The sequence below is a fragment of the Cricetulus griseus genome, chromosome 4 (assembly GCF_003668045.3).
Source record: "Cricetulus griseus strain 17A/GY chromosome 4, alternate assembly CriGri-PICRH-1.0, whole genome shotgun sequence".
NCBI lineage: Eukaryota > Metazoa > Chordata > Mammalia > Rodentia > Cricetidae > Cricetulus > Cricetulus griseus.
The window spans coordinates 44572152-44599224 of NC_048597.1; the positions used below are offsets into that span (position 1 = coordinate 44572152).

The 27073-nt window shown below is 43.1% G+C and overlaps 1 protein-coding gene across 4 annotated transcripts in view; it reads left to right on the top strand.

The window, feature by feature from the left end:
- The first annotated feature begins 10564 nt into the window (after positions 1-10564).
- Positions 10565-27073, top strand: part of Plcxd2 (phosphatidylinositol specific phospholipase C X domain containing 2) — a 54322-nt gene continuing 37813 nt past the window's right edge. For all 4 annotated transcript variants that reach the window (XM_027412567.2, XM_035444526.1, XM_027412569.2 and 1 more), the window contains exon 1: positions 10565-11285. In XM_027412567.2, the coding sequence (XP_027268368.1) occupies positions 11123-11285 (163 nt within the window). In that variant the 5' untranslated portion in view covers positions 10565-11122. The remainder of the gene's footprint in view (positions 11286-27073) is intronic.

The following is a 27073-nucleotide window of genomic DNA, read 5'->3' on the forward strand; positions in this document are numbered from 1 at the left end:
TTCAAATATATGAACCTCTGGGGGCCATTCTTACTCAAACCACCACAAGGCCTCTTTCCATCACCTTTACATTTGTGTACAGGGTTTGACCACTAGTCGTTTACTCAATAAATACTTAAGCTGCAGGGACTGGGAATGTGGCTCTTTTGACAAAGTGCTTGTGTAGTGAAGCCCTGGGTTTAGTCGCCAGCACCTCATAAACTGGGAATGGTGGTGGGCAGCTTTAATCCCAGCACTTAGAAACTGGAAGCACGATAATGGGAACTGGAAAGTCATCCTCAGCAATATGTTTGAGGCCAGCCTGGAATACCTGACGTCCAGTCTTAAATAAAGAAATAGTCAGGAAACAGTCACTAAACACTTAACCCCCATCTACTCAATAGCCTACTGAGATGAAGATTTTGTTTGCTGTTTTTACCTTGGTATATGATTTATTGACTTACTTTTTTAAATATTTATTTTATTTATTTGTGTCTATGTCCCTTTGTGTATGTGATGATAAGAACCAGAAGAAGGTGTTACGTAAAAATATCCTGGAACTGGATTTACAGGCAATTGTGAGCTGCCCCCCTGTGGGATCAGGGAACTGAACTCCAGTCCTCTAAGTAGCAGCAAGTTTTTTTAACCACCAAGCCACCTGTCAGCATAACATTTAAATCAAACTTTGCAATGCCAGCCCAGCAAGGTGGCTCATTACCATCAAGCCTGATCACACGAGTTCAATTCCCAGAAACCACATGGTGGAAGGAGAGAACTAACTCTAACAAGCTGTCCTTTGACCTCCACATACACACTGTGGCATACCCCCACCCCAGACACACACATGGAAAGAAACTCAGGTTGCAATGTCACCCTGGTTTAGCAAGATCAGGCTATGAACTCCTGGACTGACTCCACCACTCGGTTCTGAGGACAGCTGCCTTTGCATTCTTCGGTCTCCCAAGCTTAGGGGTGAGACCTGGCAAGTTCGTGTTCTGTAGACTGCTATGAGAGTGAATGACAAATGATAAAGAATGATGGACTAGAAGGAACAAGTGCCAGGTGGAATAAATAATTAGCAAAACGCAGAAATGTCTCACTCAAGATGAGCGTGGCTATTTTTGACTCACAGCATACCATAGATCAATGTTTACATTTCCAATCAACATTTTTCTAAATTCTCTTCTGGTGGCAGATTATTGAGGCTAGGAGAAGCCTTGGACTGGATTGCCCAAGGACTTAGATTGACCAATTGAATCATATACTACATTCATTCATGTTTGTACATATACTGAATATATATTATATATACTATATATGTAATATATATATATATTGAAATATGCGTACATATCTTCAATTATAGTGTAACATAGATCAGTAGTATCAAGCAAGTATTGACAGGATAAAAAAAAAAAAACATAAGCAAGGATCACTAAGATCTCAAATAAACAGCTAGAAACCACCAGTCTAGCCAGGCAAGACAGAGTGGTCTAAAACTTGAAAGACAAAGGCCCTAGGCTACAGAAGAGTGTGGGTGGTGTGGGGGATGGCAAACCTGGGTCAGAGATCTCTTGTTCTCTGCCTCCATTATATAAGCTGATCTGACTTTGATGTTCTCATTTGCTGATGGGACTGACTGGATACTGAAGGTAAACTTCCTCATGATCAAACAAAGAACAAAGTGGACGTTCAAAAGAAAAATTAAGTTGTACCCAGAGGCTAACTTGGGAGAACAACATAGAGACTATTAGAAAGTGATTTGCAAAATCACAATCTCAAGCCTGTGGTGGTAATAGCATGGTTTTACACTGCCAGACGCACCATGCTTGTATGGATCAGTCGTAGAAATCCCCATTCCAGAAGATGAGGCCCAGCAGAAGTGAGGAAAGAGAAGCAAGAGGAGAGGACGGAAGGCAAACACATCAGTGTAAAGCTGAAGGCCATCTACAGAATATGGCTGGAGAGACGCTAATGTTCTGTGGCTCGGCTTTCCATGGTGCTGGCTAGCCTTATGTCAACTTGACACAAGCTAGAATCATTTGAAAGGAAAGGCAGGAACCTCACTTGAGAAAATGCCTCCACAAGATCCAGCTGTAGGACATTTTCTTAATTAGTGATTAATGGGCTAGGGGCCAGCCCATTGTGGATGGTGCCATCACTGGGCTGGTGGTCCTGGCGCTGAGCAAGCCATGGAGAACAAGACAGTAAGCAGCAGCCCTCTATGGCCTCTGTATGAGCTCCTGCCTCCAGGTTCCGGCCCCGAGTTCCTGTCCTAATTTCCTTTGGTGATAAACAGCAATCTGGGAAGTGTAAGCTGAATTAAACCCTCTCCTCCCTACTTGCTTTTTGGTGTTTCATTGCAGCAATAGAAACCCTATCTAAGACACCCACTGAGTGCTTCAGCAACAACACCTCAGTGTCTTCTTGCTATGCTTCCAGTCACAGGGACTCATACCTCCTGTGATGCAGTATATAGCCCATATTTCCTAGCTCTGTCTTTTAGAGCACATTTCACTTCTTTATACTAGGTTGGGGGGTGTTTACTTTCACTTTCAGTTTTGAAGTTCCAAGGAAGGACAGCCCACCCAGATAGCTCTTTAAATGATGACTGGAAAGAGGGTCAAGACAATGACTGCACTCAGTTACTGTTGGGATGGCAGTTAAGCAGACCTATATCAGATGAAATTAAAGTCATCAGAAGGCCAGGAAGCATTCAAACCTTTTCACACAAAAAAAAATGTAGCCTCCTGCTATTTCCAACACCAAATCCAAAGTCAAACATTCCTTCATAAGGTTGAGTTTGTTAAGTGATAGCACATGGGCAGGGATCACTCTGATTATAATTATGGGATGAGTGCTCACTAAGGGACATATTACTAAAAATCTTTGAATAAGTGAGGTATCCAAGGTGAGGTGTGAGGAGGGGTGAAGAGCTGAAAGTGGTCCCACAGGCCTGTAATTCCAGTCTCCAGAGGTAGATGCAGGAAAATCAGGAGTTCATGGCCAATGTTGGCAGAACACTGGGCTGGAAACCAGTCTGAGCTACATCACAGGAGGATAAAAAGAGGATGGTGAAGAGTGAGACAGGGAGGAGACGGAGAAGGAGGGTTAGGAGGATGAAAAGAAAGATAAGGAGGGCAGAGGAACCAGTTTTCCTGCCAATTTAGTTCAGATCAACTACTTTTGCAGAAGATACTTTTTTCTAAATATATAAATTGATAAACAACGTGTATAGTAATTGCTTGCTCTCTTTTTTGCTTTGTTTTTGCTTTTCCCAAATAAGAATTTGTTTGGTCTTTCACAGACTCAGTCTCAAATATTTAGGACCTAAAAATCCCCAGAGGAGTTTACTTAAAGGATGGGAAATTTCACCCCTCCCAAGAGGATCTAAACAGGGTTGGCATTTGAACCAGGAACCTCAGGAACAATCTCTCAGTTTTTCTAGTGTTGGTGATTAAGACCGGTTGGGATACTTGGAAACTGAAAGGTAAGTTTCTGAAGGTCTGAATTGAGGCTCCAGTACCAGCAGGTGGCTCTCTCGCATCTGAAATCACAGCTGTTGCCTAAGAGCTAAGCATTTTCAAGCGTCAGATGTAAGGTGGTCTGACGCAGGGGTAAGACAGAGTAGAAGAAAGACATGAATATGAAAACAAATGCTACCATTAACCAACTGGAAATTCTGCAGTAATACTATGTCATTGCTAGGGAAATTTTCTTTACAAAGCAAAACCAAGTTGGGCCATACATTTAAGCACAAAGGCTCAAAGGCTCTGCCTCAACAGGAGTGCTTACAAATGTAGCTAGCCACTGCCTGGTTCCCTCCTGTCTCTCTCTGCAATCTCAGTGGTGGACCACAAGCAGAGCCTCTGATGGCGTCCTGCCTAAGACACTGCCGTATTACCTAGTTCCATACATGTACAGACCTGGTAAAGTCAAGGGAGTTGAGTCACAACAACAACAAAGCCATGGTTTCGGCCTCCAGCCCTGATAACAAAACATGTGGACCAAACACATTAACGCTGCCTCATGGTCAGGTGTGTGTGTGTGTGTGTGTGTGTGTGTGTGTGTGTGTGTGTGTGTGTGTTGTATCACATGTTCCTGAAATTTTGCTGATGTGACATGGCAAAATGAAATAGTTTATACTATATTTATACTGCATTCCATCTTTTATATCCTGGCTACTCATTTTAGTACCTTACCCTTTCCCAGCCCATTCTACCCTCACAGGGAAAAAAAAGAAAAGGAATACATATATAGGGAGGGGGAGACGTAGAGAGAGAAGAGAGAAAGAGAGAAACAGTGGGAGTGGTTGGGGGAGAGATAGAGACCACAGCCCAACTCAGAGCATCATATAGTCTTGCATGTCTCAAGCAATATCCCTGATCTAGACATACCTATTTCCTGATCCTGTTTAAAGGCAGTAACCTCTTTCACCTAGCACACAGCCTGGAAGCTAAGACTATATGGTATATTAGTTCTGAAGCTAAAGACAGCCCCACTAAAACCTATTTCCTTGGAGGAGCTTTGAATGCCTTCAATTATGTAAAATTCAGGCTAGGTATCCTGCCAAATGGTAAGCCATTTAGGCAGCTGCCCTGGCAGTCTCATCCATCACTTATAGTATGAATTCAAGCAAAACACATAAACCAGCTTCAGAATATAGATATTTCAAAATATAGCCTAGCCCTTAAGGAGGGGCCAAGTGCTGTAGTCATCTTTTCAGGAATCCATTATGTTCCTTAGAGAGGACATTTCAGAAAAAAAGCAGAATTTGTAGGCAGATTTGTGGGAAGGAACAGGTTTGGCTTTTATATATCTATAACAAAAATGGACTAAGCTTGATGAGGCTTTAATGTAATGAAATATAATTGAAGAGGTTGTCTGGCTGCCCACCCAGGCTCTAGAATTATAGGTTCTTGGAAGGAATGAGTAAGGCAAGTAAGGCAAGTGGCAGACTTAAGGAAGACCGTGCATTTATTGCCAGCCTCTGACACTTTTTTTTTTTTTTTTTGCTTAGACAATTGATTTCAGTCATTTACCTAATCGACATTTGTTTTTCCACCATTCACCACTCTGATGTAGTAATCTTCCTACAATACCATGTAATTTTATTCCCATTGTTCTAAAGAATTGTAATAGTTTCTTGTGTCCAAAGAAAAGGGCTAACTCTTTAATATGCTTTGGTCATAAATGTGCTTTGCCTGATTTATGATAATAATAGGTAACACAGAGCAGGGAGTCCGAGGCATAATAGTGGAGCACCTTGGAGTCACAGCTCTGCTCCTAAGGAACTGTGAGGTATTCAGCCTCTAAGCTAGAGTAGCAAGAGTCTGATTCCTTAGGCTATTGTGAAGGTTAACCAGAAGTGCTGTGTGTCTGTTTATTTCCACATGCCACTCTAGTGTGGTTTTCTTCTCACACCTAAACTCCTTGCCATAACTTTGGTCACATTTTCTCAGCTGTCCCTGCCTTTCTACTCCACCCCACCCCCTCCTTCCAAGAGCAGATCTTAGAACTCAGGTTCTACCTTGAATGCTTTCTACATCCTTTGGCCCTTCCCTTGTCACATTCTATACCTCTTTATTGTGTCCTCAAATGTCTGGGCTATGGCTTCATCCTGTGTTGTCCTGCTACTTACAACACAATTTTCTTCCTCCCCAGCCCTCCTTTTTCTCTGATGATATACTGTCTGGGAGTTATGTAGCTTTCTTTCTATTCCTGAAATCTGTCAGAATGATTTATACATAGTCAGCACTCCAGTTGGTTGTAATTATTCATTAGTGTTAACTTTAAATTTTCATTCCTCCTATTAGTTTCCTATCTCCTTGACAACTCTGACAACATAGTAACATGAAAACATTAACTACTCAATTTCTGAATACTAATTTTTATTTGAAAATTATGTTTGAAAATGTCTGTAGTATAGTTTTTGTTGTTTTTGAAACAGGATCTCTCCCACTGTAGCCCATCATGACCTGTACTGACCTTGAACTCTCAGGCCTACTGATTCAGCCACCCAAGTGTTAGGATTACAGGCATGGTCCACCACTTGGAGATCATTGGTGCTTTCTTAATATGCTCAATTTTTCTCAAGCAGGATAGAAGGAAAGGAGAAAGTGAAAGAACTGGGAAGGGAGTCAGCTTCCTATACTTGTCACCAAGAATCTAGTGTCAGGAGCCAGCTGACCCGAGTCTTTCACCGAAGCCCTGATTAAAGGGCAAAGTCCAGGAATTGTCTTGGCAAGGCCTGTCTGTTGATGGAGCTAGTTAGAGTCAAGAATGCAGCTTCTGGGAACCCAACTCTTCCCTATGGGCTATGGTTATCAACCCTTAGGCAGTTATGTTGGAATATGCCTTGTTCTCATTGCCAACATTGCCTGGCTTAGCTCTCAACTAACCTTGACTGTTTCCCTCTGCAAACAGTATAAATGGTGCTGTACCTTTTAATGTCCTTGCTTGACACAAGTCATCAGCTTATTCCACATCTCCTGGGCCCAGCTACTGTTTTTGTCCTCCTTAGTTCTCATCTTCTCTATTCTCATCCCCGGTTTTCCCACTCAATACCTCACCATCCAAGACCCTTATCCCTGCTGGTTTGGGATAATCAAGAAAACTTCACAAGCTGGATGTGGAGGTCCATACCTGTGAGTGGGACACTGGGGGAATCAAGAGGGTCATGAGTCCAAGGTCCTATTTAGCTACACAGTAAGTTCTAGAGTGTGTTTGGCTCTTTGTGACACTTTCTGGAAAGAAAGAGAGAAAGGAAGGAATGGAGGGAAAGAGGGAGGGAGGGACTGAGGAAAGGAGGGAGAGAGGGAAGAAAGAAAAAGGAAGGGAAGAAAATGGAGGGAATAGAGGAAAGAAAAAAGGGAAAATATTAGAACACAGACAACCAAGATTGTAACCAGCCTGCCTAGAAGAAATGAGTACAGTCTGGAGATACCTGGAGATACCTCTCTCTTTGGCAATCAGACTACTGAAGCAATGGATCTCAAGAAATTAAATTTTCATATCTGGAAAAAGACAATTGTCCAGATAACCTTGCAGGAGAAATATGGACCCAAGACAATGGGTGAAGGGGATGGGGCACAACATGCAACTTGTCTGGACTGCTTAGTAATGCATGTCTCTTTATCTTCTATTTACGCCTAACCCTCATAAGGACCCTGAAAATGGACTTAGGTCACAGGATCCCTTTGTACATCTTCCCAATGTATATGGCTACATTGAATAAATCTCCTTTCTCTGTTTTTCACTAATATTTTTCCTCATATAGTTAGTCTATCAAGGCCAGGGGCTGAACTTAGTGAGCTCCAGGTCTAGTAAGAGACCCCAACTGGATGAATAAAGTGGAGTACAATCAAAGAGTACACTGGTGTTACTCTGGCCTCCACATGCTCTTGCACCTATATCTATAGCTGTGTGTGCACATAAACATTCAAATACACACATGTGCAAAACAATCAAACAAAAGGAAACACAAAAGTAAAAGAAAGGAAACCTATGCTGGATAGTTTCAGGTCAACTTTGGCACAAGCGAGGGGAAGGAACCCCAATTAAGAAAATGCCTTCATAAGATTGGGCTGCTGGTAAGCCTGTAAAACTTTTTCCCAATTAGTGATTGATGGGGAGGACCCAGCCCATTGAGAGTGGGGCAATCCCTGGGCTGGCAGTTCTGAGGTCTATAAGAAACCAGGCTGAGCAAGTCAATAAGCAGCATCCCTCCATGGCCTCTGCATTTGCTCCCTGCTCTGAGTTCCAGACCTCCTTGAGTTCCTGCCTAACTTCCTTCAGTGATGAACTACAGTGAGGGAGTGTAAACCAAATAAACCCTTTCCTCCCAACTTGCTTTTGGGTCAGGACAAGGTGTTTCTCCATAGCAATAGTAATCCTAAGACAAATACCAAACCAATTTTGCTTGATCTTTTAAACCCCTTGAGTAGTATAACTTCAAAAGTCACCCAAAGTCAGTGAGTGGGTTGGCTCATCTATTGGTTCCAGCACTCAGGAGACTGAGTCAGGAAGAGTGCCAGAAGCTGAAGACCAGGGTGGGCTACATAATAGGACCTTCATCTCAAAGAGGGGCACTTAAGTATGACTCTCTTAAGAAATTCACTCTCACTTTTGGGGATATAAGACTGGTTTTTTTCCTAAATGCTTTTATCTCTTTCTGATGGGGGAAGTCCTTCTGTGTATATGTTTGTCTTATTGGTTGACAAATAAAGCACTGTTGGCCAATAGGAAAGCAAGATAGGTGGGTCTAGGATTCGAGGCGTATACTGGGAAATGTAGTAAAGACGGCAGTCACCATGTGACCACCAGGAAGAGAGGACCCATAAGGCTGGCGTCCTCAGTAAGATAAGTCCTTATAAAATATATAGATTAATGGTTATGGTTGATACTTAAGACAGCGCTAGAAAATGGGAAATCCTAGTCATGGTCAGCAGCATTGTAACGAACATAAGACTCTGTGTGTTGTTTGGGGGCCCTAACGTGGTGGCAGAACTCAGGCAGCTGACGGAAAGAGTTATTGTTACATCTTTCCTTCTCACTTTCTTTGTTTTAGTTTCTTGATATAGGGTCTTATTTAATGTAGACTAGACTGCATTTAAATCTATTATCCTCTTTTCTCCCCAGTGCTGTGATTACAGGTATTAGCCACCATGTAAGCTACATAGTAAGTCTGGACTATCCTGAACCTCTCTGTGTCCCTAAGGCTGATGTTGAACTTCTGGTCATCTTGTTTCCTCCTCTGGTGTGCTGGGATCATGCTTGGTTATGTGGTGCTGGGGTTGGAATCCAAGACCTGGTCCATTCTAGACTAGCATTCCCCAACTGAGCTACATGCCAGCCCTATTCCAATCTTATTAAATTCTGGCTTTGCTTCATGAAGACTTGTCCTGAAGTTATTTTCTGCAGGATAAGTCAAGGATCCCTGCTTCATGTAAGGAGGGCTTCCAAACAGAACTCCTCCTGTCACTTCATTAACAAGAAAAACTACAGGAGAAGAGGCATTGCAAAGAATGCCTCACAGCTGGATTTAAAGCACACATCTTGTTTGTCTTAGCTTCCAGAAAACTGTTTTTGTCTGGGAATTAAATACATACATACATTTTCAAAGGAAGACCAGAAAGGTGGAATTTCCAAAACAAATCTTGAGATAGCAGTCCCCTGAGGGGGCTTTTTGTCGTGTGGGGGAGATTTTGGTGAGTCTAACAGCTAGTTGATATATTGCTAAGATCTTGTGGTATTGTTAAAAGAACAGTATATGCTGCAATGCCCTTTAAACACCAGAAGATACAAGATAAATATTATATACTTTCTTCTAATGAGCTGTCAAACAACACTCCTCCATGGAGACTTGGTAATTTTATACAGTAAAGCTAGTTTAAATAAATGTTAAGAATAGCCAAGAAGAAATGGTATGCCAAAAGGCATCTTTGTGCATCAGCAGCTATGGCTGTGGTAGAGGTGGCCTTTGGGTAAAGAGATGAAGTCAGGTCATTTCCTGATTAAATGACAGCCGGCCTAGGATTCTGCACACAAACCTCTTGTGTTCTAGCTGTGTGAGTCCTGGCCACTGTTTTCTTTTCCCTTAAGGCCCTCCTGAGTTCCTAGGGCCCTTCCTTATCGTGGAAGGAGTGAACTGGAGAACTCGGTCCTCTGAACTCCACATGTGCACACTGGCAGATAAACATATAAGATATATGAATGTAGTAAAAATTCTAAGCAATCATATCAGGTCATAAGATTCTCTGCTACAGTTAAGTACTATTTGGAGTGGGAACATTTCAGGCAGCAGAGAAGTGGGTCTGTGTTCTACAGATCAGGTTAGGGAACCTCATTTCAAAATGAGGTTTGCAAAGGCTGCCCCATGTGACCTGCCTCGGGCTTGTTTCATCCATTAAAAGGAAGTGTTATCAGCCACCCTTTCTGCATTGTGGTAACACTGTGAAGAACCCTTTCTGCATTGTGGTAATACCGTGAAAAGCAGCTGGGACAAATAATTCAGAAGAAGGTTCCTAACAACAGCAATACGAATGTAAAACGCCAGTATTTCCTCCTCTGAAAAGTGGAAAAAATGACACCGCCCGGCGGCAGCGGGCTGTGTAGGGGAACTGTCAGTTTGCAACGTTTCAAACACAAACCGTAGTTCCTCCCATCCAAATATGAGCCGCCGCACCTCTCTCGGCCTCTCTGGCTCTCCTGTTCCAGCTGCTTCGGTGGTTTGCGGAAAATGGAGTGCTTTCTGGGTAATTTTCACCACCGCGAGGGCAAGGCGGAGGAAAGGGGGCTAACTAACTATTTGTGGTCGCGTCGAAGACCTAGGTGGAAAGATCAATCTGAAGCCAGCCGGCCGCAGTGCACATTTCCCCTTGGGGAGCAGCAGGCCGCTGAGCGGTCTGCCCACAGGCAGAGAGGCTGGAGTGGAGCCGGGAGGAGCTAAGAGGCAGGGAGGCGTGGGAGAGGGATACAGGGGCGGGCCCCGGGGCGTTAACCAATCAGAGCGTACCCAGTCAGCGGCCAATCACAGCTCGCCTAGCCTGGCAAATCTGCCCGGCAGTGCGGGGCGGGGCCGCCGGAGTCCCGGGGCCGCCGGTTACTCTTCTGAGAGCCTTTCAGGAAAGCACAGGGCAGGGGGCAGAGAAGCCAGGGGGCGGGTGGCAGGCAGGCCCGGCCTGTGTACTAGCCCAGGGACACCCACGGAAGCACCCATGAACTAGAGATGGTGCAACCCGGGCGCGCACGTGTGTGCAGCCCGCTGGCATGTCTCTATCCCCCGTGGGCACCTGTCGTGTGAGTAGCTGCGGGTGTGGCTCTTCCTGGATGCTGTGGGTGTCAGTGAGGTTTGTATCTTCGGGCCTGCCTCCCCCGTCTCCAGAGGGGAACTAAGAAGTTTAACTGAGCAGGGACACTGAGGAGATTAAAGGAGTGGATCTCAGAAGCGAGGCGGAGAGGGTGGGGACTGCGGGCGCAGCGGGTAGGGAAGCACCTATTTAACCCATCCCCGAGCCCGAAAAGCATCTTGAAAAGGCTTGCGTGACCCATGTGGCTCGGAAATGTCTAGAGAGCCCCGGGCGGTGATGATCACAGAGTGAGTGGCACTGGGCTGAGCCTGTCTAATTCGTGGACAAGAGGGATGCTAGCATTTAGAAAGGCCAGGAGGAAACTCAGGATGGGGACCATCTGCTCTCCCAATCCCAGCGGGACAAAGGCGGCCTCGGAGGTCTGCAATGCCGACTGGATGGCCTCGCTCCCCCCTCACCTCCACAACGTCCCCCTTTCCAATCTGGCAATCCCAGGTATTCGTCTATAACTACTTGTTCACACTGTTGTTTAATTCTGCCATTTTTAGTGTTGGTGAATGGGCTGGGTTGTTTGTTGTTGTGTTGAAAAACAGTAATTGTCAGCTATCTCTTTTATTTCCAAATAAAAAAACTTAATAGGCGGGTAGCTGCTTTAAAGAGAGTTGGGCAGACAGCATCACTGGCAAAGGGGGCAGTCGGGAGAATGGAGTCATGGCACTGTTGTTTGTTGTTTTTATTCTGTTTATACCATACAGCCTCAGTCTAAGAATGTTAGCCTTCTTAATATTGAGCCCCGAGTATGTGAAGGGCTCATTGACTTGAGTCATTTAAGGAAAAACTGGAGAGATCAAGGATAATGGATTAAAAAGTCGTTAACAATCTTAGCTCTGGATCAAAATTAAAACAGAAAAATTTCTTTTCTCATTTATCTGACCTTGTGTAAAAAAAAAATCAGATAAATGTTAGAAAGTAGGTTCAGAGTCGAGGCTGAATATGAAGGCACACTGTTTTGTTGTTGAAAAAAAGCCAGAAATAGAGGATGCAAGCTGTCCTCACAGGCAGTCATTAGGTGTGATGAAGTGATGGTGTTTGAAGCTTTGTCTATATATACACAGGTGTTTGCCTGGCTGATCTAGAACTGTAGCCTTGAAAAGCACCTCTGGCTCCTGCTGCATTCCCTGATAGAGACTTTCAAGCTTGACATCATTCTCATGTAATTAGTTAATCTTTCCACCAAAAGTGTTTTAAAATGTAGTTATCCTAGGAAGGATTTTGAGACCACACTGAGCTTGACTTGGTGAGGTGAATGAAGTCCGATGATGCTGGGTCTTAGAAAGCACCCAAGGAGCAAAGGGTGGGCCAGTCCTTTCTCTTTCTTGGACAAGTAGCAATAAAGTTCACCTTTAGACTATCAGGCAAACTCCCGAGCATTCCCTGCTTTTTTTCTGCCTTAAAAGATGACCTCATGCCACTTCCATCTGCTTTCTATGCATGGGGAAGAGGCATGTTGGCTTCTGATGCAGGTTTTGCCTGGCTAACCTCTTCTTTTGGAGCTCTTCCAGGATCATTGTCCTCATGGGCCCTCACTGCGGCTGAACAAGGGAAAGGTTGCAAAATCTTGTTACAGTTACGATTCCTTCTGTTTTACTGGCCCTTAACTACAGCTCCTTGGGAAATGCCAGATGGCCATGCTTTAGAACACATCTTTTCCATGTTTAATTGATGCCTATGGAGTCATCTCCAAAAGGATACATGGGACACTTTTAACATGAGTCATTTGCCTTCGGGCTCTTCAGTGGAATTATTTTGCTGAGTGATATGGCGGGTAGTTCATGTTTGCAAACAGAATGGTATCTTAGGCAGGTTTTAAATGACCATGTCGTTCAGGGCATGTCCGGGTAGGCTGGACTTCCTTCTTCCTTATACTTTGGACAGTTCAAACTGTAGCTCTACTGGGCTTGACTTGACTGTGAATTCTGACTGACACTGCAAAGAATCTGGGTGTTTGTTCTTGATCTAGCATTTATTTCAGTTACCAGAATTGCCAGAGGAAACAAAATTCTTGAGAACCGCCACCATACTGGGAACTCAGTATTAGCTCTATGAAACACTCATGGTTTGTTGACCCCGCTTTGTGAGTGTAAGTGGAAAAGAATTGTGTCCTAACTTCCCCGAACACATTGCATTTACTACTATGAGATGTCTTTTCCCCAGGTATGTCAGCGCAGAACAAGAAACTCGAATATTAAGTAATGCCCATGAATACCCCCACTCCTCATTGCTGGTTATCTTTACTGTGTCCCAGCTTTTAATATGTCCTAGAGAAAGGCTTACAGTCAGGTTCAGCCTAGCCTTGATGAGAAATTAAAATATATGGAAGGTATTTAGGAAGGGGGTTCCATCATCTGTCCCTTCCTCTGCATTTTTGCTGGTTTCATCAGAACCACCACCAACCCCAACACACACACACACACACACACACACACACACACACACTTTTCCCCCTAGCCTTTCTTTGAGAAACGCCACTCCTATGCAGCCTAGCTTGGCTTCAACCTTGAGAGTCTCCTGCTCAGCCTTCCAAATTGCAGCCATGGGCCACCATGCCTGGTGGTAACTATTCAATGAGTTTCTCCCTGATGTACCCACTGGCATATATTACCTCAAGTACTTATATTTTCCTTGAAATCAAGGCATATTAATACCTTTATTTTTGAAAAAAAGAAATTAGGGGTTGAAGTGTAGCTCTGTTGGTGGAGTACTTGCCTAGCATGTTTGAGGTCCTTAGTCTGATCCCCAGCAACAAATAAATGGGCAGAGTACAAATAGGAAGATTAGGAGTTCAAGGTCACCCTCTGTTGCATAGTAAACTTGAAATCTGTCTCAAAAAAGAAAGAAAAGGAAATTATCATCCAGAAAATGTATATTGTTTTCTCAAGATTACACACATGCTGAGTGTAGTATTTAAATGCTTATGTAACAAAAACACTCACTCACTGCCTCAGTGCCCTTGAGGGGCCTTGGGAAGTAGAAAGCAGTAGAGATGGTTCCTGGCTGAAAGGTGTATTTCCCAGGGACCATTCTGCAGTGTGTGAAAGAGGTGGTAAAAACTGGGTGGGTTTTTGTTGTTGTTATTCATTTGTCTGTGACAGAGTCTCTTTAGCCTTGGCTGGCCTGGGATTCCTGATCCTTCTGTCCCTCTGACATGCCAGGGATTGCAGGCCCATTCCACCACACCAAGCCTGAACTTAGTGGTTTTCATCTGAGCAATTATATATCAGTTTGAGCATTAGCTAGATACAAAGGAAAGCTTTCTAGAGAGACATATACATACCAGGCATATGAATGATAACAGGTACATATATTCATATATGTACCATATATATAAACAGATATAAACATATATAGCTAGAAAGATAGTTGGATAGATAGATAGATAGATAGATAGATAGATAGATAGATAGATAGATAGATTTGAATTGGAACCCAGTAAGACTGAAATTCACATTGATGCTTTGATTCCCATGTGTCTGTATGCTGAGCCAGATCCATCAAGAGGGGGGCTATGGCAGCAGTGACATGGAAAAGGTTGGGGAAAGGGTGAGGGATCTGGCTGTCATGGATCTGGATGGAGTTAATTGTGTCAGATGTAGGAACACCTGCTGCATGTGCCTAGGCACTGACGGGAGAGAACACGTGTAGATGTGGGCTCTCAACAGAGCCCCGGAGGATTACTTTACTTCCGCAACTGTTAACCCCACCTGTTAAGCCCCACAGTCACTCGAACATATTGAAATATCTTGGAGGAGAAACTCAGAGTTATTCTCTTTCCCCAACCATGTCTAGTCATTTGAACGCTACAAGGTAAAGGATCTTGAAATTATAAATGCTACTTTTTAAATTAAAATTTATTATACAAATGCTTTCCTTGATGTTAGTGACATTTTCTGAGTTTTTCTTTTTTTTATTACTATGTAATGTATACTTTTTTTTTCCTTTCTTTTTCTTTCTTTCATTTTTTTAAAACATGCTTTCACTCTGTAGCCCAGGCTGGCCTGGAACTAAACCAAAATCCTTCATCTTCTGCTCCCAAGTAGCTGATTGGGACTGCAGTGTGAATACTTGGCTGTATACTGATTTTGAATGAATTTGTTTTCTACTTTTGCACTACTTTTTTCTTCCTTTTTTGTTTGTTTTATTGTTCAACAATGTTTTTTTTTCTCCTTTATTAAAATATTTAGTCTATTGGGAAGCACCTTCTTGAGTTTAAGGGTCTTGGGTCATGCTGTTGATTCTGGCCATGGTATGAAGTAGCGGCATTTCCACTTGTGATTAAGATACTTATTAAGAGCTGGATATGAGCCAGGCGGTCCCAGAATTCAGGAGGCAGAGGAAGGTGAATCTCTCTGAGTTCGAGACCAGCCTGGTCTACAAGAGCTAATACCAGGACAGCCTCCAAAGCCACAGAGAAACCCTGTCTCGACCCCCCCCCCCAAAAAAAAGAGCTGGACATGGTGAGTCACATTTGGAAGTTGAAACAGGTAAATTGCTGCAAGTTCTATGACAGCCTGGGCTACATAGTAAGTTTCAGGCCAGCCTGGGCTATGGAATGAGACTCATCTCAAAAAGTAAACATGTTAAAAATATACTGAGTTCAAAGAAATTCTTAATCTTTCTCACATTAAAGATTAATTTAGGGATTGGGTTTTGTTTGTTTGGTTGGTTGGTTTTTGTTTGTTTGTGTGTGTGTGTGGGGGGGGGGTGTTGGTATGTTTTCCAAGACAAAATTTTTCTATGTAACAGCCCAGACTATCTTGGAACTTGCTTTGTAGACCAAACTGACCTGGAATTCACAGAGATCTGCCTGCCTCTGTCTCCCAAGTGCTGAGATTAAAGTTGTGCACCACCACCATCCAGCTTGATTTATGGTTTTAAAAACAGGTTCTTGTTAAAGAAATATTGAAAAGGATTGCTGAGTCCTTTTAGGTCTGAGGGACCTTCTTTTATGTCCCTTTAAAACAATAATGTAATTTTGGTTCCAACAAAGACATGATTCTCTGAGATGAAGCAGGAGCCTCTTTAGCCTCCTAATTTTCATCTCATCATATCCTAAGTGCATTTGAAGAAAATCGCACTTCTAAAGATGCTTATAACCCAGCAATGTATAGCTACCTCTGCAGACCTCTCCACCATGTACAGTTAAGAGTAATCCATGACAAATATCAAAACAGATACCAATAATGTGTCACAGAGAGAAACAAGATGGGCAGAGCAATTCCATCTGGTATCCTCAGCTTTGTCGGGAAAATGACATTTGACCTAGTTTTGAGTAGTGCTCAGGTAACCCGAGCCTCTGACTCCAGCACTTGAGAGGCTGGGGCACCAGAAAGGTCTCTCTGGATATGAGGCAAGTCTGGACTGCAGAGGGAATTCTAAGATAGCCTGGGCTCCATGAGACTCTGTGTGTGTGTGTGTGTGTGTGTGTGTGTGTGTGTGTGTGTGTGAGAGAGAGAGAGAGAGAGAGAGAGAGAGAGAGAGAGAGAGAGACAGAGAGAGAGAGAGAGAGGTGGTTGGATTAGGACTGTGAGGATATTATTTGAAGAATGAGTTTGGGAAGGGGCAATTCCCAATAAAATAGTCCAGTTGAGGCACCTTTGCTCACCCTTCATGGCCCTTGTCAGTCCCTTCGTTGTGGCATTCTCAACCTACTGTTCTCCTCGCCTGTGAATTGGCTGCTGAAAGTGTCTCTGTATCTCTTTATGACCCCAGTTCTACTGAGTAAGTGGTAGAAGCTCAGACACTGGTGACTGTTGAGTGAATCATTCAGAAGGCAGCAGAGTAAGAATGTCGGTGTCCGATAGTCATCATTTTCTGTCGTGTTGTGTTGCTTATTTTTTAATTTTAGTGTTCTGAGACAAGGACTCACACTGTAGCCCATGCCGAACTTGAGCTCACTATATAGCCAAATCTGGCTCCCATTTGAAGCTATCCTCCTACCTCAGTCTCCTGAGCCCAGCTCCTTCTCCAATATGATCAGAGCTAAACTGAACAGACTGCCAAGGTTCACCTTTGGTAAAAAGCCACATGAGGCCATGTGAAAACTTTTGAATCCATTGCTTGTTGGTATACACTGTATTCCTGAAGCCCTAGACAGGCCCTGTCACAAGCGCCTTCGAAATGAAAATTTCTAAGCTAAAGAGGTGGGTTGGGAGAGTTAGAAATAAAACAGGCTTTTGGTCCAGCATCCTTTTCAGCCTTCCTTCTTCCCTTGTCAGCTCCAAGCATCTCACCTTCCCTGCTGCAGTCTCTCCTGCTCTTGTTTCTCCTTCCTCCTTTTCACCTTTCTCCCACTGACCTGGCCTGTCCCTGCCTTAAGCACCTTCTTCAGGGCCATCCTGTCTTGGGTGACAGTCACAGGTCCAGTTCCCAGATGACTCTGTCTTCTCAGGTTGCTGGCTTTTAGGTTCCCTCTCTTCCTTCCTACCCTTCTGGGATCCTGTTGTTTTCTATGAAGTTGAACTAATGACCACTCAGTGATTTCTGCACCTCCCCTCCCTGTGGATACTCTCATCTGGGTGACATGGAGATGAAGTCACTGGGGGTGAGAGGGACCAGGGTGAAGAGACCATTGCTCAGATCCGGAAGTCACACCAAGTGTAGTGCATCTAAAAGAAATTCAGGAATCATTTCAAAGGTGAACAAAATAGACTAAGTAGCAGTGTTGAATGGGCACAGAGTTCTGAGGTGAACCCAGAACCAATCCATTCTTCTGGTGGACTTGAGGATGTGAAAAAGCAAGGGCAAAGCTAAACCAGATAATGCTGACTCCATAATTAAAACTTATCATAAGACACCAAGTGATTTCTTCAGCAGGGATGCCTTTTCATTTTGTTTTGTTTGTTTTTGAAGTACTGGAGAATAAACCCAGGGCCTCACACATGGTAAATAAGCACTTGGCCACACAACCTGTATCCCCAGCCATCTTTTCACTTTTTATGTTGAGAATGGGTCTTATTAGATTGCCCAGGCAGACTTTGTTTATACTCACTATCTTCTTGCTCACACACTTGAGTAGCCAGTGTCACAAACCTGTGCTACCAGTCCAGCTCTGTTTTCACTTTGGGTAGTCATGGTGAAGACAGGGCAGCTTCAACATCAGCACTCCCATGAACAGTCTTCTCTGCTCTTCACTTCCTGAACGCCTGTCCCAACATCACAGAAAAAGAGCAAGAATTCAGGACACCCCTGTATCAGTTAAAAAGGGGATCCTTAACTAGCCGAAGTGGTGAAGACCTGTAATCTCAATGTTAGAGAGGCTGAGATGGGAAGCTCTTAAGTTGAGGGCCATCCTTGCTATGTAGCAAGACAGTGTCTCAAAAATGCTGAAAGTGCTCTGGTCGAGCACTTGCTTTCCTAGTATATACCAGGCCCCAAGTTTCATTCCCAATAGCACCACAAAATATAAATAAATAAATACAGGCAGGATTGTGAATTAGTTAAGAATATAAGTGCTCTGCTGCACCACCTGGACGCACCCCTCTCAACTATGTAAACCTTGAGCAAGATAAAGTATCCCACCTTAATTTCTTACTTTGAGAACTAATTGACATAGTATGCTTTCTGGTTCAAAATAAGCCCCACACAATTGTTATTATGTGTCTTTTTAAAGCCAACCACAAGATCCAAAGCCTGAGCCTAGATGGACCAAGAAAAGAGGCCTGAGGTGCAATCTATACCTTCAGGTAATTTACAGTCTAATTAAGGAGCCCACTATCCAATTAAGCCCTGAGAGTCCCTCTGATCAGATTACCATAATTTGACAGGCCACGCCCCTAGGAGGTAACCCTAGGGTTAGAGGCAGGATAGAAACCAATGATTGCCTAGCAGTGAACAGCAAAGAAGTCTTAAATTCAGTTTAAACAACTGGTCAAGAGCACTGGAAAAAAATCTTCTTTAGTTATTGACTTTGTCTTGTCTACCTACCCCTAACTCAGCTGCCAGACCTCTTCCTAGGCCATGTTTTCAGAGCTTCTGCTCTCATGCCCTTAGCACTCACCCTCCTTGACCAGGTCATTTTTCTTCCTGTTCTAGAATGAGGTATTACAGAATGCTTTCCTCTGTTCTTGTCTTTATATGTATCTTACAGCCCCTACCCATGACTATAGGAGTGAACTCACCATCCTTGCAAACAGGAGCATCAGCCTCGACACAGCAACACACATGCACTCCTGCACAGTTACCACACAATGACTGTGATCTTGGCTTCCCCCTAAGAGGGTCCAAATTCTGATGCCTCTTATTGCTCACCCCTCATGAAAATTCTGCCACCCTTCCCTCCGACAGCCCCTTGGCTCTTTTCTGCATGCTCCTCTGCCAGACATCCTTCGAAAGAAAGCCCTAGGTTTGCTTTCTAACGCATGGCCTTACCTGATCTCTGCCCAGTGTGACAGATCACCTATCTCCACATCTCTCTCCAGCCCCAAGAAGCTTCAGAGAAAAGGCACACTAAAAGTAGGAGGGGTCATGTGTTTCAGCTTCTTAGAACTTTGCCTTTGGGAAAGATCTCAACTCTACAGATGGCAACTAAGTTACAGCTTCACACTAGGCCTTCAGAGATTAGTTATAGACATACTAATAAGTGGGTGTGAACTTGCACATGCATCAAGAAACAAACTTAGGTGGTAGGGATCCATCACTAGTTCTGTGTGTTTATGTATATGGCTAAGTAGGAGGCTGGCCATATCTCACTTGTGATGTTAAAGTTTCAAGGCTGCCAGGCATTGGTACCCCATGCCTTTAATCCCAGCACTTGGGAGGCAGAGGCAGGTGGATCTCTGTTAGTTTGAGGTCAGCCTGGTCTCCAGAATGGGTTCCAGGACAGACAGGATTGTTTCACAGAGAAACCCTGTCTCAAAAAGAAAGAAAGAAAGAAAGAAAGAAAGAAAGAAAGAAAGAAAGAAAGAAAGAAAGAAAGAAAGAAAGAAAGAAAGTTTCAAGACTTTAGATTATATTGCTGAGCAACCCTGAGAATCAAATAGTACAGAAGGAATACATTTGCAGATCTCCAGGTGACATCATGAGGAAACAGCTTGGGTTACAGAGGCCATCAGTGCTCTCCAAGTTGGATCAAAGTCATGTCAACTCTTGAGATAGAGCCTCTTCTCTGGGTATACATTATCTTCTAGGAACAGAAAATTTCTAAAAGAATAACTGTTTGCAATTTCTGATTACTCTAGAATGTGTGTGTGTGTGTGTGTGTGTGTGTGTGTGTGTGTGTATACACTCTCTCTAGTCTATACATATTTTTCTGAACAGATGTAACAATATTAAAATTTAAAAAAACAGAGCCAAGAAGGGTGGTCACACCACTTGGAGGTCTGACATAGTTGGATTGCTGCAGATTTGAGGACAGCCTGGGCTACACAGTTAGTTCCAAGCCAGCAAGGATGAAAGAAAGAGAGAATGAAGGAGCCATTGTACCCTGTAAGTGTTTTGGAGTACAGCCATAGTCTGCAGTAATGGAGGAACTCAAATATTCAGGACTCTGTCAGACCCAGATGAATATTTTATGAACATGTATTATTTGAAGTCTTATGTTCTAAAAGCAATATTCTTAAAGTGCAATTGAAAACAGATGAGGAAGAATGCCAAACACAAACAGGTGAACTCGGGGACTGTTTCAGTCTTTCCTAGGGTTGAGTTTAGATCAAGAACAGAGGCCTTGTACAGCCTCCTGGGAATTAATGAGCATGCAGTATTAATTTGACTTTAAGTATCAGTGTTTTTTTTTTAAAAAAAAAACTTGTGCCTTTTCTGGTGCTCATTGCCTATGTATAAAAGTAATAATAACTCATTTAAAGGAAAGTCATGAATTCACAATACTTATTTTTGTGCCACATATTGTATCAGATTAGGTGAAATATTCTTCATGGAATGATGATGATCTTAGAAAAAATTAAAATTCAAACATGGCAGAGAAGAATGCATAGAATCTGTAACACCCGGGAAACTGGCTCCCAGTCCTGTTCCCAGAAGGAAAGCAAAGCAAGAGACTTTCCATGACCAGTGGAGCAGGGGTCAGGAACCATAACATACCAAAGAGTGGTTCCTTCCAGAAAAAGAAAACTCTGCTCACTCTTTGCCACAGAATGTCACATCAGTCAGTATGGAAATAGACTTGAAGTTGACTTTTTCTTGCTTGGGATGGGGGTTGGGACAGGCCGTGAACTTGGTATATAGTTGAGGCTAGCCTTGAATTCCTGATCTTCCTGCGTCTGTCTTCTAAGTGCTGTGAATAAAAGAGGGTGCCAGGAATATGCCAGCATGCCCAACTGAAGATTATAGACTTTTAACATAGATTAGAGTGTGTGGGTTAATAGAAAGAGAAATGCTTCAAAAAGGAGTGAATATATTCTTGATTTCGGGTGACTCAAGAAAAAGTCACACTTAAATGTCTTCACAATGGGCATATACATGATTTGGAAGCTCCTGAGGGTACATCTCAAAATATTTCAAGGAAATTAAAGGCATCATAGCGTAGTGCCTGGGGTTTATTGACTGAAATTACAATTGAAAAAAATTGTAAAAATTGTAAAACTGTATGTGGTGATATATTGTTTATGATCTAATAAAGCCACTGAAGATCAGAATGAAAAGCCATAAAAGCTGGGCAGTGGTGGCACACATCTTTAATCCCAGGACTCAGAAGACAGAGGCAGATGGATCTCTGTGAGTTCAAACCCCCCCAGGGATACATGAGAATGAATCAGTCTAAAAGAGTAACAGAGTCAGGCCTTTAATCCCAGCACTAGAGAGGTATATAAGGAAGAAAGAAGCAAAGGGTCTCATATGAGATTCTACTCACAGGGAAGACAGGATCTCCATTTCAGCCTTGGTAGAGGTAAGAGCTGCTGGCTGGCTGCTTTGCTTTTCTAATCTTCAGCTTGGCTTTATTAGATCATAAACAATATATCATCACAACTGTAGGTCAAAGGGTTTCACAAGGGAATTAAGACATGTTATTGCTATAAAGACAGGTTAGTTTACAAGTCTTGTTTGTGAAAGAACATTCAAAATTACATGTTTACATCTTGGAAAAGAGAAACGTCTCATATATGCCCAAGTATCTTTGGAGACTATTTTAACTTCTCATTTGGAAATATCGATATATATAAAAGGAACATTGTGGAGGTGCCTTTTCCAGCAAATAGTAATTATGCTGAAACTCTTAACCCTCAGCTCCTAGGAAACTTCAACCAGACTCAGGTTGGAAGTGTCCTTTCTCTTCCTGAGCCCCTTCAATCTTCCTTTTCTTATTACCCGACTTCAAGGTGACCTTTGAGTAGACTCATAACAACCTAGAAAGTGCTGGAGAGGGGAGGAGGAGAGTCATGCACAAGAGGTATAGAAGACGATGATGACCTTGAAGAAACCCAGACAATCTGCTGCGATTAGAATAGATTTCATTTAAATAAAGGGACAGAGATGAGGCTGGAAAAGCAGGAAGGAGCAAGATCCTAAAGAGCTTCACACAGCATGCAGAAATTGAGTTCTATGCTCAAGACAGCCACTGAAAACTTTGTTCAAGAGCTGATGAAAGACCACTGCCTCAGAGCAAAATGAATCAAAAACAACCCATCAGCTGTTAGAGCTAGCTAGGGGCAAAAAGAAAACAGCTAAAACAAAACAAGACAAGCAGCTTTGGCTCTGTTTCATTTACTATGTTCAACCCATGTGTCGATTACCTTCTGTGCAGCAGGCTCTCTCCTGGGCACTAGTAATTCAAAGACTGTTGATAAGAACATGGTCCCTGCCTTCAAAGAGCTACTTGGAGAAATGCACATTTAATCAGCCTGTTACAGAATAATGCCCATGGAAGATAATAGGGAAGGTTCAGGCTGCATCTGGAAGAGCATATGGCAGGGGTGTCTGAACCAGATCCTGGAGCCCAGAGAGGCCCATTAATGCACTGAAATAATTCATTATAGATGTGCCTCAGTTGATAAAGGGGAAAGTATAGGGTGTAAGGTCATTAAGTACTTAGCCATCCAATAATCTGTGTTAGGGGCTTAACTTCTCCTTAACAAGAGTATGAAGGAGTCTTGGAGGTGGAGCTTAGTTGTGAAAAGCACACACAAAGTCCTAATAAAACAGGGCAGAGTGGTGCAAACCTGTAATCCCAGCACTCAGGGGGAGGTCACCGTAGTCTCCATAGTGAGTATGGGGCCAGCTAGGGCTTCGTGAGACTGTCTGAAAGAAACAAACAGTGGGATGAGGAAGTGTTTTAAACAGGTGAATGAAAATGTCAGCATTGTGGTTTGAAAGGTCTCCCTGGCTGCAGTACAGTCTGTATGGGAACAAGTAACAGCTGCAACCAAGGTACATGTCAGGAGGTCATCCAAGTAGGAAGCAATCTTACCCGAGGAAGAGTGACCATGTGAACTGCCGAGAGAGGACAGAAGCTGGAGACACTTGGGAGGAAATAAATGTCAACTGGACTTCGTGATTAAACAGAAAGAGAAACAGGTGGGAAAGTGACTTATGCATCGAGGAGGAGGAGACATTCCCAGAATATCTGAACTGGAAGCTAACAGGTGTGAGCCTTGATGAGAAGCAGATCTGCTTAGTCCAAACCTGCTGAGCTTCAGGTGCATGGAGGCCATCTCAGGCTTGGGGTATGGCATAGTGGAGATGATTTCAGAGCTAAGTCCTAATTGCACAGTTGGCCCATCTCCCAGTACTCACCAAAGCTATTATATGCAATATCAGATGATTCAACTTTTAAACTGGCATTCCTGTTTTTGCTTTGATTTTGAAACAAATTCCTATGCATTCCAGACTGGCCTTGAACTCAATATGTAGTCAAGGATGATCCTCCTGGCTCCAGCTCTTGAGTCATGTGTGCTACCATACTTAGTTTTGTGCAGCCAGTGCTGGGGATGGAACCCTGAACTCCAGGAATGTTGTTACTGAACCATATTCTCAGTGACCCCTCCTTTAAAGTATAACTTTGTTTAGATTTCAACTAAGATTTTTACCTATTTTAAGAAATAAGTCCTGAACGTCAAGTCTCAGGGGGCCTGTTCTTTTGTGTGCTGATTGAGTCGTCTACCTGCTTTTCTTGGATTAGGTCATTTACTGTTGAACTCTTTCCCCAACCACTTCTTTTGCAGCATTAGGGGTGGGGGTGGGGTGACAATTGGCTCTGTGCACCACACAGGCTTTCTGTGAATTGGAGACTGGGCTTGCTTTACCACAATCGTCAAATACCACTTTTCCCCACACACTGACATCTGAGGTTTCACCAAGGGGCTCCATAAGAGCCAGGGAATTGTAGCAGAATATTTAACTTAATGTAACTTTGCTCCTACTGTAAATATTTGTCTGGTTTGCCCAACTATTATTTGTTTCTTTTATGTTAAAATGTTAAGGAAAACAGGAGTACCTCAGAGTTGAGAAGGCTCCCCTCAATGAGGGCTGACTCTCATAAAGATGGTACCCTCTGCTTGGAGACAGAGAGGAGCATCAGTGAGCAGAACAAAGAGGAATTTCTTTTAAGTGAGTTATCTAGCAGTTCTCAACCTGTGGCTCACAACCCTTGGCGTGGGGGGGGGGGAGGATGAACAACCCTTCATGGGAGTCGAATATCAAATATCCTGCATATCAGACATTTATAGCCCAATTCATTCCAGTAACAAAGTTAGTTATGAAGTAGCAATGAATATTAAAGGGTCGCAGCATTAGGAAGGTTGAGAACCACTGATTTAGACGGTGTCTATTTGTGGATAGGGAGCAGAGTTCACTGGACATTTGAAGACCAGGAATATCTTTTGAAAGACAAGAGACACCCATGCTTACAGATAGAGCTTTACAATACCTCTCAGGGATGGCATTGAAACCCCTTAAACCTTGGATAATCAGGATATGAGGGCTGAATTGGAGATCATATGAGGTAATGGCATTCTTGTGTACCCTCCAGAGGCATGGGGAAGGGAGGCTTGGTACGATCTTTCTGTTTCTTCAGATAGCTAAGGAAAAACTGGCCTGTGGAGTAGTGCCTGTGGCCAGAGAAGCTCTTCTTATATGTGTCTACAAATAAATATTTCATTTGAAAATCACTTAGATCTGGAAAGCACCCAGAAAACAATGAAACCACTCCTTCCTGCAACTTCCTTTCAGTCAGGCATTGGTAGACCAGGTCCCTGGGTTATATCGCTCCTCAGACAGTGGGGGGCCTCTTGTTGAGTAAGGCCCTCTACTTCCAGGTTTCAGCTTTACACATTGCTTTGGTGTATTGTGACTAATTATGAATTCAATAGGCAACTGATTAAAAATTAAATTAGCCACATGGCTCTCTCAGATTTTGCTGGCAGTTTGATAGTTATTATTAACACTCTCCCACGTGGCTCATGAAAATTAATCAAGCCTGAGAGTTGAAGTTGATCCCCTTGGATTGGCAATGAGGTATAATGATGCTGTTCTTTGGTTTGGGAGACTCCTAAAAGGTTCCCCTGATCCTGAATCTTGGCTCGAATGGTTATCTCTGACTATCCTAAGGATGCTTAACTTTGTTAATAGGAAGTCATTTTCTCTACAAATGCTACAGTTCTCCAGGGACCTAATGAATGTATGATGTGGGAGGCCCCAGGAGATGCTGTGAGAAACTAACTCAGGAAATCTAGTCTCCAGGACTTTTCTGTTTAAATTGTTCACTGCAGGTTTTTTTTTTTTTTTTTTTTGTCATAGCTGCTGTTTTAGTCATCCTTCCTGGTTTATTTTTGTCCTCTATGTCTTCTGGCACATTCCTCTTCATTGCCCTAGATAAGCCAGAAGGACCAATGGCAGTAAGTGAAGATGGGGGTAAACAGGTGTTCGGGATAAAAAGGGATCGAGAAGGAGCTCTCTCAGTAAGACGAAGATGGATGGTCCTAAGAGAGGTTTGCAAAAGGATCAAGGGACCCAAGCTTACTGGCATTAAGCAGGTCTCTAAGTGTCTGTCCCTTCAGGTTGTGTTTGCATATCCTCTGCACACATGTACTCAGCACCTTAGAGAATAGAGAGATGGACATGCATTACACATGACCCTGTCCTGACTGCCTTATGTCCAGTGATGGAGACAGATGCAGAGATTCTTCCCACACAGTGACCTCACTTCATCAAGGGTGTGCTAAGTACTTGCAGAGCACAGAGGGAAGACAGGCACTTGGAGGGGCAGACTGGAGTCAGGTGACTCCAGCTAATGATTTTGAATTGGGTCACATAGAAGTAATTAACATGGAAAGGCTAGGCACAATAAAATAACTCCCAAGAATGGTGAGGAATTTCCTAAGTGAAGCTTTTACTGTATTTTCTAGCCATAAGGCTCGTTTCTCACATAAAGCTTTTTAAATTGCTATATTTTCAGCTCAACCCACTGAAATAGTTCAACATGCAAATTCACTTATCCATATCAAATTTGTAGAGATGAAATGTCTGGGTTGTGAGACAAAATACTTCTCTGTAAACACTGCAGAGCCATCCAGGATTGCCACAGTGTGAGGTCTTTCTGATCTACAAAGCCTACAGAGTGAGACCCTGCTCTGAAAAACAAACCCTCTTTAATCTGTCAGCACTGCAAAGTTAGCCAAGAGGTTTCCAAGTATGAAGTCAATCTGTGACACCTTGTGTTGTTTCCCACCAGAAACACCTGCCCTAGACAGGGCCATTTAAGAATATATGTCTATTTTTATATCTGTTCTTAATGTTTTGTGTCTTATCCTATTTTCTTATTATTTTACTTGATATAAAACTATTGCATGTATTTACCAGGCACACTGTGATATTGTATACATGATGAGACATGTGTGTGTACATGTATCCATTTTTAGGAGTTTGGAGGGTTTTGTTTCAGTTTTGTTAGTGTGTGTGTGTGTGTGTGTGTGTGTGTGTGTGTGTGTGTGTGTGTGTGTAATTGTGGATTTTTGGGTGTATTTGTGTATATTGTGTGTATGGGACCATTTGGGTCTCCACCAACATGTGGAGGTCAGAGGACCACTTTGTAGAGTTGGTTCTCTCCTTCTACCTTTGTATGGGTCTCAAGCATCAGATATAGGTTGCCAGGCTTGCTTGTCGAACCCCTTTACCAGAGCCAATCATTCGTCTATATTTTTCATTTTTATTTGCCTGGAAAGAAGTGCAGAAACATCATCATTCAGGGTTTCACTTCTGCTCCTAGCGCCTATAGGCTTAGTAGCTACTTGACCTTGAGTCAGAACTTAAGCTTTCTGTCCCATAGTTTCCCTGTC